Genomic DNA, 15,673 nt, shown 5'->3' with positions numbered 1-15,673 from the left:
GTATTGCAAGTTTACAGTGAGGTAGTTGTACTTATAAGTACGAACAGTTCTACAAGAAGCACTTGATGGACTGATTGAGTGCGTGTATAGTTTTGGGATGAAACTGTTTCTGAACCGCGAGGTCTGTACAGGAAAATAGAGCAGTTCAATAGACAGCATGGCTGAAGCAGTGTGTGCTAGATGCTGTATACCGATAAGTCTCTTTCTGATCAGCTGCTGTACAGCTGTGATTTCCCACTCAGATACAGTGATATAAATACTCAGAGTGGTGCAGTGAGAATAATATGGAAAAAGATGACTGTGGCAACCCTAACGGGAGCAGCTGAAAGAAAAGAAGAAGGTGCAGTGAGAGTAACATCGCTAAAGCAGCTATTGTATTTAGAATAGTTTGACCATTCTGTGGACCATTATATTGTTACAGGTTAATTACAATCAGGTGCATTAAACTAATAAACAATATGAGGTTAATTTCAGTGTATTTATAAAGCCGCATCAGGGATATGGATCTAAAAAAGAAAGGGAAACCACACTGGAACAGTAGCACTGCTTTGACGCTAAGTGTCGCCAGTCTGTAAAACCAAGCGCAGAACTTGCGTACGCCAGGGTATGAGCTACCGTGGAAATGTGCATGGCTTTATGCCAAGTTTAGGTTTTATACATAGCGATTTGAAAGTGGAAAAGTTTGTACGCAACATTTTTGTGCGTACACACCATTTATACTTGAGGCCCCTGGTGATTAAAATAGAGTAATAGGTAGTTTTGTTGGCATTTGTCATGGCTTCCATTGCAACATCTTAATATTGTCCATTTTTCATATGTCAACTGGCTTGCCAAAACCTCTTTTGAGGCTATTCATTCTCTGTGGTCTTACCAAATTCCTCATACAGAGTTTGTCTTTCCTTCGCCTTTCAGCTTTATCCCAAGCGCCACCTAAAATTCCTCAAGAGGCTTATTTCCTTTAATCTGACCCTCACAATTTGTGCCCAACAGGTCCTAGGAACTCCACTATGAAAAACATGAACCACTTTCTGGGCACAGCTCATTGTAGCTCCCACCATTTATTGAGGTTATAAACACAACCTGTTGAAAATCTTTATAACTTATGTGAGATATGGTCCTCCTGAGGAAATAATTATCTCATCTCAAATATCTCCTTGTGTGGCAAATCCAGAATAAGGCCAAGAATAGTGGTGAGACTGTATCTGACCAACATTTTTCAGCTTCCAGAACCACTTCTGGCACTTTTGTCACTGGTTAAGAGATATTACATGTTACAAGAACCAGGTTCTATCATAAAGGTCTCATCCCTCCAAAACTGTCCCATTCATGCTCCTCACCTGAATTGTTTTGCACCTAAACTCATCTATCAACTTTCAAATGTTGACCTAACACGATGACTCTATATGGCATATCTGGGCTGAACCTACACACACCAGGAAACAACACTCCTTTGTCTGGCTTCAAGAGTGTGTCCTGGTATAGCCTTAGTTATACCATTCTGTCACAATACATAAGAGAAGAATTGAAACCAAAGACTTATTTCGTTCATGTCTTCGCACGGTCTCATCACTTAAGAACACTTCAATGTATCTAGCAATTACAAAAAAGGCAGCCTTTTTTACCAAACGGATCTAAGAAGATGCTATTATCAATAAACACTCACCTTAGTCTGAGTCATGACAAGAGTAAAGACAGAATGAGACCTTGAGCTCTTGTCATTCATTCCTGTAGCTGCTGTGGCTCGTTGTTTATTACCAAGTTCAAGCCAACTCTGGAAAAAAAATGTAGCCATGGAAAATATCAGGAATCAGTATGTCTTTTCATAGTGAAAAAATATGGTCTCGGGATAAGTTTAAACACTTACTTGTATATCGGCATATGAGGTGACAACATTCCTAGAACAAGAAATTACCAGCATTTAATTTTAAGCCAATGTTAATTTTCTTCGGAAAGCAAACCAAATTTAAAAATTTTAGTATCACACACAACGATGAGGTATACATTATAAATAATATAGATGTTAGGTTTTATCGAATTAGAATGCATTCTGTTCTAAAAATTAAGAAAATATCAGTTTCCAGGTAAAGTATTTCTTAAACACAGTTATATACTGCCACATTTTTAAAAACAGCACAAAGAGTATTGCGACCACCTTTTATAGTAATTAAAGTATATGTAACAAAAGTGCAGTGATCAGTCTAATGTTTTTCCTTCTGATGCCAAGGAAGATGCTTTGCAATTCCACTATTTGCCAGTAAAGGTCACTGTATCTTTTTCTTTTTTAATATTTTATTGATTTGAGGTCTGCATTACAATGCATAAATTTTAAAAAAATTGTAAGATATACAGCACCAAAGTCACATTATATGTGTTCTTCCCCACCTCTTCAGACAGTAGACAAAAAAATGATTTAATAGAATGCAACCAATAAAAGATACTAAAACATCCAGAGGGTTAGTAATATTTAAACATTCTCAATAAACAGAAAACAACACTGAATATCTCCCAGATTCTACAGTATTTTTGAAGTGTTCCTTATCAATTTAAATTTAGGTAATTTCTATTTATTTTAATTAGACAGAACTGCTAAGTTTCAGTAAACCTTAAAAGATCCATGGAAGGGTAAAAGTCCCCTTCCTTAATAAACAGCTTAGGCACATACAGTTCAGGCTCTGTATGTACAGATCAACAGTTACATTTACATAATGGGCATTACATCAAGTCTTATCAATGTGTGCATTGAAATACACCAAGGTGGCATCTTGCCTCCTCTCCTGTTCATGATTTTCATTGACAGGATATCAAGGCACAGCAAAGAAATTAACAATAACCAGTGTTGGAACAAAATTACTGCATCTATGCCATTTGCTTATAGTGTTGTCCTTCAACTTCATCAGACTGTGATCTCCAGTGCATAACGTAATGGTTTGGAGCCAAGTGTGATGCAGCTTGGATAATAATCAGCACCCACTGAGATCAAGATCCTCTCCTGGAGAATAGTGGTATGTTCTCTCCAAGTAAGTGGTAAGAAGTTGCTTGATATGGAAGAATTCAAGTCATGAGTAAAGGTAGTGTTAATTATGAGACCAACCAATAGATTGGTTCAGTGACAACAGTTTTGTGGGTTTTGTACCACACTATTGTGGTAAGCCTGGAGCTAAGTCCAAGAAAATGTTTCCCACTCAATTCGAGTAGAATCTTATTAATAAAGTTTACACTGTTGCTTCTCTGAATGTTTGGATATACAATAAGAATGTCCCCTTACCATTGTGGGACTGTGGGGGAAGAAATTCATGAAAATAGGGCTGTCTGATCAGTTCGGCTGGATATATTGTTACCAGTGCAGGCAGGGAAAAATTATGATTGATAATCTTAAGTAAAATAAAAATTCTTTTCTCATTTTTTTAAATGTAGGTTGGTTAGGATTCTTCTAATTGAACAATTTTTAGTGCATTCCGCTACACTCGGGTGGTTCGTCATGTGGTGGATGCAGCAACACACTATCAGCGCATGCTCCTGACCAAAAACAGTTTCAAGCCACAATTACTTTAAAAAAATCCCTAAAGAGCATATATACAAATCAAAAATAATATATACAAATCAAAAATAATTTTTGAAGATAAATAAAAATGGAAACCACAATAAACCATATAAAAAAGGTATGTGTGAAACATGACCTTTCATAAAAATCAATATTTAATAATCAAGTCTTTCAAGCAATCAATCAATCTAACCGGTTCAGAGAGTCAGCAGAAGATGGCAAATTAGTGCAGTCTATAAGTTCAGTTTCATCATGGACAACTGCAGTCTTTTTCACAGAACATACCATTCCAGAAGGACCAGAAAAGCATACACTAAACCCAAGCTTACTGTATCTTCTGCCTCTCAGGAAACAAAATATAATGCTTACTCCCATGATCCTCTACTCTCTGCATAACAGACAGTTGAAAACCTTATCAAGTGTAATGGTAGAACAGTACACGTATCAAAATTCAATCTGCACTTTTCTTCTGTTTAAAACGTAAGCCTATGCAATCTATTGGGAAAGAATCATTTTTGTTCAAAGACACTTTAGAAGTTTAACTTACGTTGATAGATCTGCCACATAAGGCCCAAAGACTGGATGCTCTCTAACACGAAGCTACAAAGAAAAAAAACGTATTTATGCAAAAATATATTTTTACTTCTGCAGCACTTGTTCAAAGATGCAAAGTTTGAACTCCTACTTCTCGCATACTAAAGTATAATGTCAACAAGTCAAAAATAAATAATCTGTATATTGGACTTACTGGTTGCTTCTTTTGTCCACTTTCATCCTTCACAACCAGCAAATCATGAATTTTTTCATTATAGACTTCAAAGTAGCTCATTTCAAGATTAACAGTAACCTAATCAGAAAGAAAGGAAATTTCAAAATTAACCTTTTTGATGCAGCACAACTAATTCTCCTATTTATGCACAAACTTTGTTATGAAAATACATAAAATAATAAATCTCAAACCCATTTATTCAGGTATAGGGTCACAGAGTGAAACCTATAATGGTAGTACAGAGTGCAAAGAACCTGTCTGGGACTGACTGCAGTCACGCATAAACCTACAAAAAGCTAGTTTAGAGTCACCAATTAAACTAAAACAACATGTGTTTGGGGATGTGGGAAGAACCCCAGAGTACACAGAGGGAAACATATGAACACACTGGGAGAATGTGCCAACTCCAAACATACACAATTCTGTGAACTATTCAAACACAGGATACCAGACAGATGAAGGAGAAGCACCAAACATTGCACTACCATGCTACCCTAAGAAAATGTACATAAAAGTAAATCTGTCTAACAGTCTGAATTATGGAAACAATAATAATTCACAACCACATGAAAAAAATAGACAAACAAAGGTAAAGAAAAGGTAAAATCTGAATGTTTTCAGTATAAATCTAAAACAATAAACAAAATAAAGCAGTCCTCTTTACTGAAACATCTGAGCTCTAAAAAAAAAAAAAACAAAATAAAATAAAACTTTATATGGATATTTCCTCATAACAGTGTGAAAAAGAAGCAAAGTGGCTTTATATTATATTTATAGTGAAACATAAAAAGGAAAATTACTTGTTTAGTATTAGAGTTTTTCATTCTGCCGAACAAGTTTTCACAAAAGCGTGGAGTCACTCCTTCTTCATCAGTGAAGCCCATCATTCTGTATTTGACAATAATCAAAATTATTAGGAGATATCCTGTCGTTGGATACAAAAGTATATGACCCCTTAAAACAGCTTATTATAACTCCACAGACATAAGCATGAATGGCTACACACTGAGAACTCTGCAATAAGTTTGAAGACCTTTATCATATTCCTCCTAACCCATCAACTTCCATCTACACAATCACCAAACACTGGACAACCATTTGGTAATGTGGAAATACAATCTTGGTATGTTGGGTTGAAATGCGGTTTTCTTTTAGCTTTAACTAAATGGTTTCGTACTTTTTTCCTGTATATATACTGCATGTTTATGTACTTTAAAATGTAATTTAAATATCACTTGAGTGTATGTGTATATGTGTCTACACTTATTTTCTGTTTCATGTTATTCTGCCTTAAGGAATTATTTTACCTTAACTACACCATAAATGTACAGTATATATCAGCATTGCTCTGGTGTGGTGAACAGACGTACACCATGTCTAAACTAACTCACTGAAATGTACTACAATTTCTGCTTGATTTTTTCATAAAAGACAGCTTTGCCTTTATCAGCTAAAATCTGTGACTGAAAAAGGGCTCAAGGCTAAGAACCAAAGACTTACGTGTAAGACTTTCCAGAACCAGTCTGGCCGTATGCAAAGATGCAGGTGTTATATCCTTCAAATGCCCAGTTCAACAGAGGTTGAGCCAACTTTTCATACACAGTGCTCTGACTTGCAAAATTTGGATGGGACTTATCAAAAGAATAAAAAGACAAATCATAAACAAAGGAATGGGATTGCTTAGAGTCTGGATGATGAACAATGATCTCCTCTCCTTCAACGAAAATCACCTGCTTGGCACTTTCCATCTTCTCTCTATTAAATAACAGAAATATGTTTAGTTAATAACTGTACCTTAAAAATAATTTACTTATTACAGACCTTTTTATTAGTGCAGTGAATCTATATAAAATTGGACAGTGTCCTAGAATAAAAGGATTGTGGTCTTAATAATGGAAGGAGTGTATGTGCAGAAGAAATTCAGTGAGTAAAGCTATACTTTACTCCTTATAGGATTATTCTTAGCATATTGCTCTAAAGAGATGGGCCACCCAAAATACAGACTCCGTTAAAAGTTCAGCCAAGAACATACAGGAACTGACCCAAAAAAGGGATACCAAGACCTAACCATGGAGTCAGCTGTGGGAGTACTGGCCTGGCCAAACTGCCATATAACCAGGGCAGGTTCAGCCTGAGAAATTTGTATGAAATGCTGTGTGGGCCAAACACCCACAAGAAGAAGGGCTTGGGACTATATGTAATGCAAGTTTAGTAATAGATACAAACAGAACAAATTTAAACTAAACTAGATTTTAGTAATTAAAAATGGCTTTTCCAAAATGAAAACAAATGAAAGAGTTTGAGCAGGGGTCAATCCAGAAAACAACTGAAGGAGTCACTCTGTCTCAGACTGGAATGTCCATAATCAGTTGGCGGTAACTAAGTATAATCTGCCCCAGCCTTTCAAATAGTAAAATGTTTTACTTAACATGCGATAGAGCTGGTAAACATTCAATAAACTATATTTGAACTACTGTATATTATCTATTCTCACATAAGTGCAGGTGTATTAGTGTGGTATATTGCATCATGGGCGGCACGGTGGCGCAGTTGGTAGCACTGCCGCCTCACAGTTAGGAGACCCGGGTTCGCTTCCCGGGTCCGCTCTGCGTGGAGTTTGCATGTTTTCCCTTTATCTGCGTTGGTTTCCTCTGGGTACTCCAGTTTCCTCCCATAATCCAAAGACATGCAAGTTAGGTGCATTGGTGATTCTAAATTGTCCCTAGTGTGTGCTTGGCGTGTGTGTGTGTGTGTGTGCCCTGCGGTGGGCTGGCGCCCATCCTGGGGATTGTTCCCTGTGTTGGCTGGGATTGGCTCCAGCGGACCCCCGTGACACTGTAGTTAGGATATGGCGGGTTGGATAATGGATGGATGGATATTGCATCATGCCACTGACACAAAAACAACTCTGTAGCACAAGGAACCTTGGGCATTTTGTGTGCTGTAATTTACATTAATTTTTAGATGCACATTTTTTTTGGTTGAATACTTACCGGTTATTAAAAGGTCTCACTCTTACAGCAACTGTGACGGCACTGTTTTCTGTCTTCAGATTGTCACGGGCAACAGTTTTGGTCTGCTGGGACAGATCTTCATTAACAAGAACTCCTTTACCAGGTGTGCCTTGACTAGATGTTATCACGTCTCTGCCCTGAGTCAATAAATTCCATCCAGCAGTTCTCTTACTTTGAGTAGTTTCTTGAAGACAGGGTCCAAAGTTTTTAGCTAGGGTTTTAACTGGGACTCGATCATTTTGAGAAGGAGTGCGAGACTTGGAATGGAGAATTGCACTCTGTCTATTAGCCTGGCCAGGTGTTCTTGATCTCTCTATACTTCTGGATTTCAGATTGGTCCCTTTATCAGAATTCTGTTTGGATATTTTTTCATTTGTCTCTTTAGCATTTGGAGTTGCAACTGTAGCTCTTTTTGTAGGTGTTGAGAAAACTCTACTAACACTTTCAATTTTGCATTTTTCACTATTTTCCATACCTCTGGGCTCACGTGAATTGCTATCCACTCGAACAGCAGCTCTATTTACTATACCCTTAATTGATGGACTCTGAAAGCTTCCTGAGCGTTGTACCAAAACACTACTGATCTGCACACCTGAATTTGTTGCAGGCGCCAACTTACTCTTTGCTGGCTGTACCAAATTAGAAATCTCATTAGGTTTGTCATTGGTTACTTCCTCTTTACCTTCATTGGTTTTGTCTGTAAAACCCATCCTTGTTCTCCGTTGCAGACTCAATTTTTTTTCTGGTACTTTAATTTCATTTTCAGAAGTCACATCCATGCAAACTGGGGCACCTTTGCTCCCCATTTTCCTTTTCTGCAGCATCAATCTCTCTTCTATCTTGGATTTTTCAACTGTTACACCCGACTTCTTAGTGGCTGAAATTACATAGGTCGCATTCATTTCTTTCTGTGTTGATTCAGTACGTTTGAAAGACTCCGACTGCTGATATTGGGTAACAGACATATCTTTGTTTTCTTTACATACATCAGTCAACTGATTCATTTTGGGAAGCTCAACACGCTTAAAGATAGCTGTGTGATTTCTAGTTGGAGTGGCGTTGATGGACATATCTTATTTTTCGTTATCCGCAACAAGGTGTAATTAAAACTTAAGCAATCAGAGTTCAGGAATTTTTCTCATCTGCATGCTAATTGTAAAACAATGCAAAATACATAACAATCCCTAGAAAAAGAAAAGAGGAAAAAAAATTAGAGCAGTAGATCATAAACAAAATGATGTTCTACTTAAATTAAATTCAAATAAGTTTACAGCAAATTAAAACATCATTATAATAAATTATTCTGTCAGCTTACCCAAATAAACTAATACACTTTGCTCTAATTTATTGGCTTGAGGTTAGAATTTTCACTTCAAGTTATAATGGCCATTATAACTTGTGTTGCATTATCATATGCATCTGAATATGAAAGTTACAGTATATGCTTTCAGATGCAAGATAACCTAACCTGCACGTCTTTCAGTGTTGGCAATTCCCAATTGTAAATTGATCTCTGTGTGAGCGGGGGTGTCTGCAGGAGTGGCCCTACAGTGAACTGGCACCCAGTCCAGGATGTTTCCTGCCATGTGCCTAATGCTGTCAGGACAGACCCTGCCACCCAGTGACCTTGAATTGAACTAAATGGCTTTGGGAGCATTAAGACCATCTTTAAATAAAATTTACCTTCAACTGTACTGTTTTTAAAGTTTGAAATTATGGGAATACAACTTAGAGCAAGTTAATAGACCTTTTTGAGTCTAAGTGTGCTGGAATGGGATTGTTTCAAGTTCATCTCCTCAAATGTTAAGTGGCACTGCCCACTGAAATTTAACAAATGCAATTTCCATTTAGGCTAATGTATAACTATTTGTAAATGTGAAAGCCACTAAAAATATTTTTGTACCAGTGGCATGATGTTATTATCCTTGCAGTAACACAAACAGTCTGGCTCTGCAAGTTAAACATTTATTATTATTTAACTAGGTTTCTTCTAAAATATCATGCATTGAAAGATCAGATATTTGATACTTTTACTGTGAATTACATTGTTTTACTTTATAAAGCAACTACTGATGGTATGCCACAAGAAGGGTGGCCCAAAAACTAAAGATTGATTGACTGACAGATTGATGTCTACAGTGGAAAGCCAAATATTATTGAATGGTACAAAAAAGAAAAATTGTAATATTTTTCAAGGTAATTTCTTTATCTAACGGTACAAAGATAATGATCCCTAAATATGACAAAATTAATCTAAATATTTTACAACCCAGTTGTCCAATTCAGAATTGCAGGGTCTGAAACAGAAAAATAAGATGTATTCTTGCTTGTTTTATTAGTTCTGTGTGAATTTTGTTTTGGGTGTGTTTGTTCTATTTAACTAAAATATTCTCCACCCCGTACATTACCAAGAGAACGATTAGATGAATACAATAAATACTTTTTATTTTGTTTTCAATAAAATCTTATATACAAGATGATACTCTTTAGATATTGCTACAGTTTATGTCAAGTACCATTAATCTGTTTAACTATTTTGGGACCTTTACAAATACAAAGACTGAGCTATGTTAAGATTCTGCTATTTATCTGTATGCTGATTGGTGTAAACTAATAAGCTTCTTGACTCTTTTATGCAAATCATCTTAAATGAACTTGCTTTGTTATTTTTCTCAGTCCTGTCATAGAGAATTTGCCTGTTAAAATGACAGGTCTCCAGCAGGGTTGTGTAATAAAGCAATATGTAACTCGAGTTTTATTATTCTTTATTCAAGTTCCAATTTAAAGTCACCACTTAATCTAACAAATAGATCTTTTGAATAGGAAATTACCAAACATCACCCTGAAGATTACTCTAAATCTGTATCAAGACACTTCTTATAATACCATGTTAAAACAGAAAGAACACCAAATACAATATACTAAATTCATCCCATTCCCAGTTTTAACTGCTTTATCCAGCTCAGGGAAATATGTAAATGCACTGACTGTATGTATATTTTTCAATTTTTAGGTCATGCCTTATAAAAATAAGGTGTGGATTGTGGAATAGACTAATGGCTGACAGGCTGGGCATCTGACAGCAAGTCTAGTGGTGGCTAGAAATGATAATAAATGTACTAAATATATCATCATTTCCAAAACTGCAGTTTTCATTCAAAAGCTGTATTCAGGGCCAAAGAAATTGTTAATGGCATTAATCAGAAGGGAGAAGTAAACATATCATCCTTTAAAAAGATAGTCTGGAAAACATCTGCATCCATTATATATACATATATATATATATATATATATATATATATATATATATATATATATATATATATATATACACACACACATACATACACACACGTACACATATATACATTAAAATAATGCATAGTGCATGGAGATTTAGTATTTTACAGATCTATACTTTCATTCACTTAAAGAATACATTTAAATATTGTTGTTATTAAGTGTTTATTTACACAAGTTAAAAATATACAGAGAATTCATCAAGTTATAAACTTGTGTCCAGTTTAATGATTTGCATTTTGGTCCGAATTGCAGTAAAAACGTTTCTTTAAAGCCACAAAAAATGTACAAAGAAGAGGAAACCATTCTGTAGTGTTAGTTTTCTGGTATGGTTTAAATCAAATAATCTTAAGTCAAGTTACTAATCTCAAAGGCAATATAAGGTAACATACTGGACTTCAAATAATAAGGCTTCTAGTTCAATAATAGCCTCTGACGCATTCCACCTCCATGAGAAAGTCACTCAACATGGCCATGTTCCAAATGTGAAACCATTTGCAAGGTTTAAATTTTGGTGTGGGGTTGCAGTATTTACTCCAGTTTACACAATAAAGCTGGAAAAACCCACTTAATTTTGAAGGCAAAAAAATACACTTTTGTTATTGCCATTTTTATCCCACTATGGAATTAGTTCAGAAATTAAAATACTTTATGCATGTTTTGATTTGTAAGCAACTGGGAATTGTCATTATCATCATTTTAAATGGTGTGTGTATATATATATATATATATATATATATATATATATATATATATACACACACACACACACAAACACATATATATAAACATACATATACACATTTATATGGAAGTGAAGGTTTGTGATACGGTTTGCATATTTATCGTATCACAAACCTTCGCTTCCATTCATGCAACCTTCGGGCAAGAAGCCCTCCAATGTATTACACAATGGGAATTTTCGGCAATCCGAGAAGCACACAGCTATGCTATATATTGCCTTTGATTCTTGTATGTCTAATCATTATCATCTGGTAACGGTTCCTAGCAGGAGCTGAAAGTTCAGGAATAAAAGCTACTTTATGATACGCGATTCATTCTCTCCATTTGTGGATCTCCAACTACAAATACAGTGTATATATACACACACACACTGTTTATAATGCTTCTTTGAGTTCTATGCAATACTATGCTTTTGTGAAAGGCCATTTATCTGTTCTCATCCTCTTAGATCTGAGTGCTGCATTTGACACCATTGATCATAACATTCTTAGAAATCGCCTTAGTCAATGGGTGGGCCTCTCTGGCACAGTCTTAAATTGGTTTGAATCCTACCTGACAGGGAGAAAAATTTTTGTTAGTTGTGGGAATTACAACTCGAAGACACATGATATCCGATATGGTGTTCCACAAGGCTCTATCCTGGGTCCGCTGCTCTTCTCAATCTACATGCTTCCGTTAGGTCAGATTATCTCAGGGCACAACGTGAGCTACCACAGCTATGCTGATGACACACAGCTGTACTTATCAATAGCTCCTGATGACCCTGATTCTATTGATTCATTAACAGAATGTCTGACTAGTATCTCAGAATGGATGAATAGTAATTTTCTCAAGTTAAATAAAGAGAAAACTGAAATTTTAGTGATCAGCAATAATGGATACAATGAGGCTATTAGAAATAAACTGGATACATTAGGATTAAAAGTCAAGACGGAGGTAAAAAGCTTAGGGGTGATTGTTGACTGTAATCTGAATTTTAAATCACATATTAATCAGATCATTAGGACAGCATTTTTTCACTTAAGAAACATAAGTAAAGTTAGACCGCTTATATCACTGAAAGATGCTGAGAAATTAGTTCACGCTGCTTGTTTTCAGTCGACTAGATTACTGTAACACACTCCTCTCAGGACTACCCAAAAAGACATAAATCGTTTGCAACTAGTGCAGAATGCAGCTGCTAGAATCCTAACTAGGAAAAGAAAATCTAGAGCACATTTCTCCAGTTTTAATGTCACTACACTGGTTACCTGTGTCATTCAGGATTGACTTTAAAATTCTGCTTATGGTTTATAAAGCCTTAAATAATCTCCCCATTTTATATATCGGAATGTCTGACACCTTATATTCCAAATCGTAACCTCAGATCCTCAAATGAGTGTCTCCTTAGAATTCCAAGAACAAAACTTAAAAGAAGTGGTGAGGCGGCCTTCTGCTGCTATGGACCAAAAATCTGGAATAGCCTGCCAATAGGAATTTGCCAGGCTGATACAGTAGAGCACTTTAAAACACTGCTGAAAACACATTACTTTAATATGGCCTTTTTATAACTTCATTTTAATCGTAATTTAACTTAATCCTGATACTCTGTATGTTCAATTCATCATAACAACTATTCATGGTGGCTCTAAAATCGGTACTGACCCCTACTCTCTTTTCTGTTTCTTTTTCCAGTTTTTTGTGGTGGCTCTGCCACCACCACCTACTCAAAGCTTCATGATGCTCAAACAATGATGGACGGATTAAAAGGCAGAAGTCTACGTGACCATCATCATCATCAAGCCCTTCCGTGAGAACTCTAAATCCAAAGAGGACTGTTTCATTTATGTTAGGTAGAATGCCCAGAGGGGACTGGGCGGTCTCATGGTCTGGAATCCCTACAGATTTTATTTTTCTCCAGCCGTCTGGAGTTTTTTGTTTTTCTGTCCCCCCTGGCCATTGAACCTTACTCTTATTGATGTTAATGTTGATTTATTTTGTTTTATAATTGTGTCTTTCATTTTTCTATTCTTTAATATGTAAAGCATGACATGTTCCCATTTCTGATCAATAATAAAAACTTGATTAAAAAAGTAAAAAAAAATAAATAAAAAATAGCTAATGTCTTCATCATATACTGACACAAACATACTGTAGTGCAAATCACACAACAGCAAAAATATCATAAACTTAGTAACCTAAACAAACAAAGTAAGATATTGACAAACAGATCTTAAACGTGTGTTGTTACAAAAGATGCTTCAAACAGTTTGTGTAAATAAAAATATCTTGTATAATATTGAAATTCACTACTTCATGTGGTACTGTTATGTTTGACATTTTTATTTTTGATTTTAAGTGTCATTTATTTTTCAGTAATTTAACAGAAAAGGCCAGTGAAATTTTTTTGAAAACATTGTAGCTATGCATACATGGTTAGATAAATCCTAGTCACCTTCATCATATTACTATCTACAGACCCTACAATGAAATAAGGTCAAGAAAAAATAAACTCCCCCCAGTCTGATTTTACATGGGGGAACCCACAAACGACATTCAGGCCCTTGTTTGGTTAATTTGCTTTATTGTTAAATGCTACCAATACAAAAGATTTTTTTTTCATATTTGCTATCAAGTAAAGCAAGTAAACACATAATACATACTGTATAATAAATGATATAATAAATGATACCATAATTACCACAACTAAGACCAAATCATTCATTATAGTAAAATCTATACTTTTCAGTAATCCTTCACTATGCATCATCATCTAAACAGTCTTGGGCGATGGTATCTGCCAAATTTAAACATGAATGAATAACATTCATATTTCCTAGTTCTTTTAAAGATACTGGCCATGTTAACAAAGATGAGTTTTTTTTATTAATATCCTGTTGCAATATTCAAAACAGGACACTGCAAAAATAAAATACAAATATTATACTTAATCAAAAAAAAATAACCAAAAATCAAGAAAAAAGTACACATTCAAAACAGTATTACACAAAATTATCAAAAACCATGTAATTCAATTCAGGGTTGCAAGATATCAGAGTCTATTCCATCAACAATAAGCACAATGCAAGAAACAACCTTAGACAGGGCAGCTGTCCAACTCACACACAGCTGTAGACATAATCATACAGGGGCCAAATTACTATTATTAAGTAAACTAATTTGCACATTTCTAGCGATACTAGAAAGAAAATCCAAAGACTTAAAGAAAGCTCCACACTGGCACTGGGAGAACAAGCAGGATCCACATGTACAACAATTAGGACACAGTGCTACCGTGCCCATTAACAGCTTACGTCAAATTACATCTTTTTGGGGAAAAGAATTAAAGGTCCACAGCTTTATGATGGGAAAGTGATAAAATGATGCCTTAATTGCTGATGATCTTTAAACTAGAAGCAGATTTTCACCTTTAGCCTTGCTGATAGGGTGCGTACTTATTATCCAAAAAAGCACTCTTTAGAAAATTGAAATTTGGCTTACATAGGATATCATTAGTTTTCTCGTTTGTTTAAACAGTCTATCCCTGGAAAAATATGAACCAATCATAAACGTGTACCAGTCCGTCTCAAAGGTCTCGCTCAGAAGGGGTCATTACATCATACAGTTTAGATTTTTTGATCATGTTAACCTGCAAGGCTTTGGGTGTGGGATGAATAGGTTGTTACCTGAAGAAAACACCAAGTGACCCAGACGGGGAGCGAACACATGTGTGTGGAGCTGCAAGGCAACATTACTAACCACTACGCCACCGTGCCGCACCCACGATAAACCACGGAGACCAAGCATATTTGAACAACACGTTGTAAAGTGTAGTTTCATGAAAAAACTATCAGGCAGGTACTGAACGATAAGTCAGCGCACATTGAATTTGCTATCCAATGGCATAGAATGTCAATAATGCTTCGATGTCCGTTTACGTTGTACACACGTTGCTTACATTAGATGTCATTCATTAGTCAACACTTACATTAAATGGATCTGGTCCTGGCGCGGTACTGGGCAAACGTCTCCACGCGCTGCAAAAAAGCGATCTCTATCATTTATACATTTATGTTTGGTTCGCTGGTAAACAAAAGAGTACCTTTGCTTTGCGCCTTCTTCTGTAACGCCTGAAAAGCTACAGTTACCAAATGAGTTACAAAATATTTATATTTCCTAGGCGTTCACGGCACCTTGCCATCATCGACCCGCCTCCAACTTTCGAAATGCGCCCACACTTGTGATTGGATAGAGTGACAGTACGTCATTACATCGCGACTCAAAAGGATCCCAATACAGTACTGGCGTTTCCGTAAACAAAAGCGG

The 15,673-nt window shown here is 35.8% G+C and overlaps 1 protein-coding gene across 3 annotated transcripts in view; it reads right to left on the bottom strand.

The window, feature by feature from the left end:
• Positions 1 to 15,590, bottom strand: part of kif14 (kinesin family member 14) — a 49,195-nt gene extending 33,605 nt beyond the window's left edge. For 2 of the 3 annotated variants that reach the window (XM_039735344.1, XM_039735346.1), the window contains exons 1-8: positions 15,336 to 15,590; positions 7,304 to 8,508; positions 5,811 to 6,065; positions 5,111 to 5,198; positions 4,290 to 4,388; positions 4,089 to 4,141; positions 1,865 to 1,895; positions 1,664 to 1,771 (exon numbers count right to left, since the gene is read on the bottom strand). In XM_039735344.1, the coding sequence (XP_039591278.1) occupies positions 1,664 to 1,771; positions 1,865 to 1,895; positions 4,089 to 4,141; positions 4,290 to 4,388; positions 5,111 to 5,198; positions 5,811 to 6,065; positions 7,304 to 8,394 (1,725 nt within the window). In that variant the 5' untranslated portion in view covers positions 8,395 to 8,508; positions 15,336 to 15,590. The remainder of the gene's footprint in view (positions 1 to 1,663; positions 1,772 to 1,864; positions 1,896 to 4,088; positions 4,142 to 4,289; positions 4,389 to 5,110; positions 5,199 to 5,810; positions 6,066 to 7,303; positions 8,509 to 15,335) is intronic. The other variant, XM_039735345.1, reaches the window with a different exon arrangement.
• Between the last annotated feature and the right edge of the window lie 83 nt (positions 15,591 to 15,673).

This window comes from Polypterus senegalus, chromosome 14 (genome assembly GCF_016835505.1).
Source record: "Polypterus senegalus isolate Bchr_013 chromosome 14, ASM1683550v1, whole genome shotgun sequence".
Classification (NCBI taxonomy): domain Eukaryota; kingdom Metazoa; phylum Chordata; class Cladistia; order Polypteriformes; family Polypteridae; genus Polypterus; species Polypterus senegalus.
The sequence above is the reverse complement of the archived record's forward strand: the minus strand, read 5'-3'. Positions and strand labels throughout refer to the sequence as shown.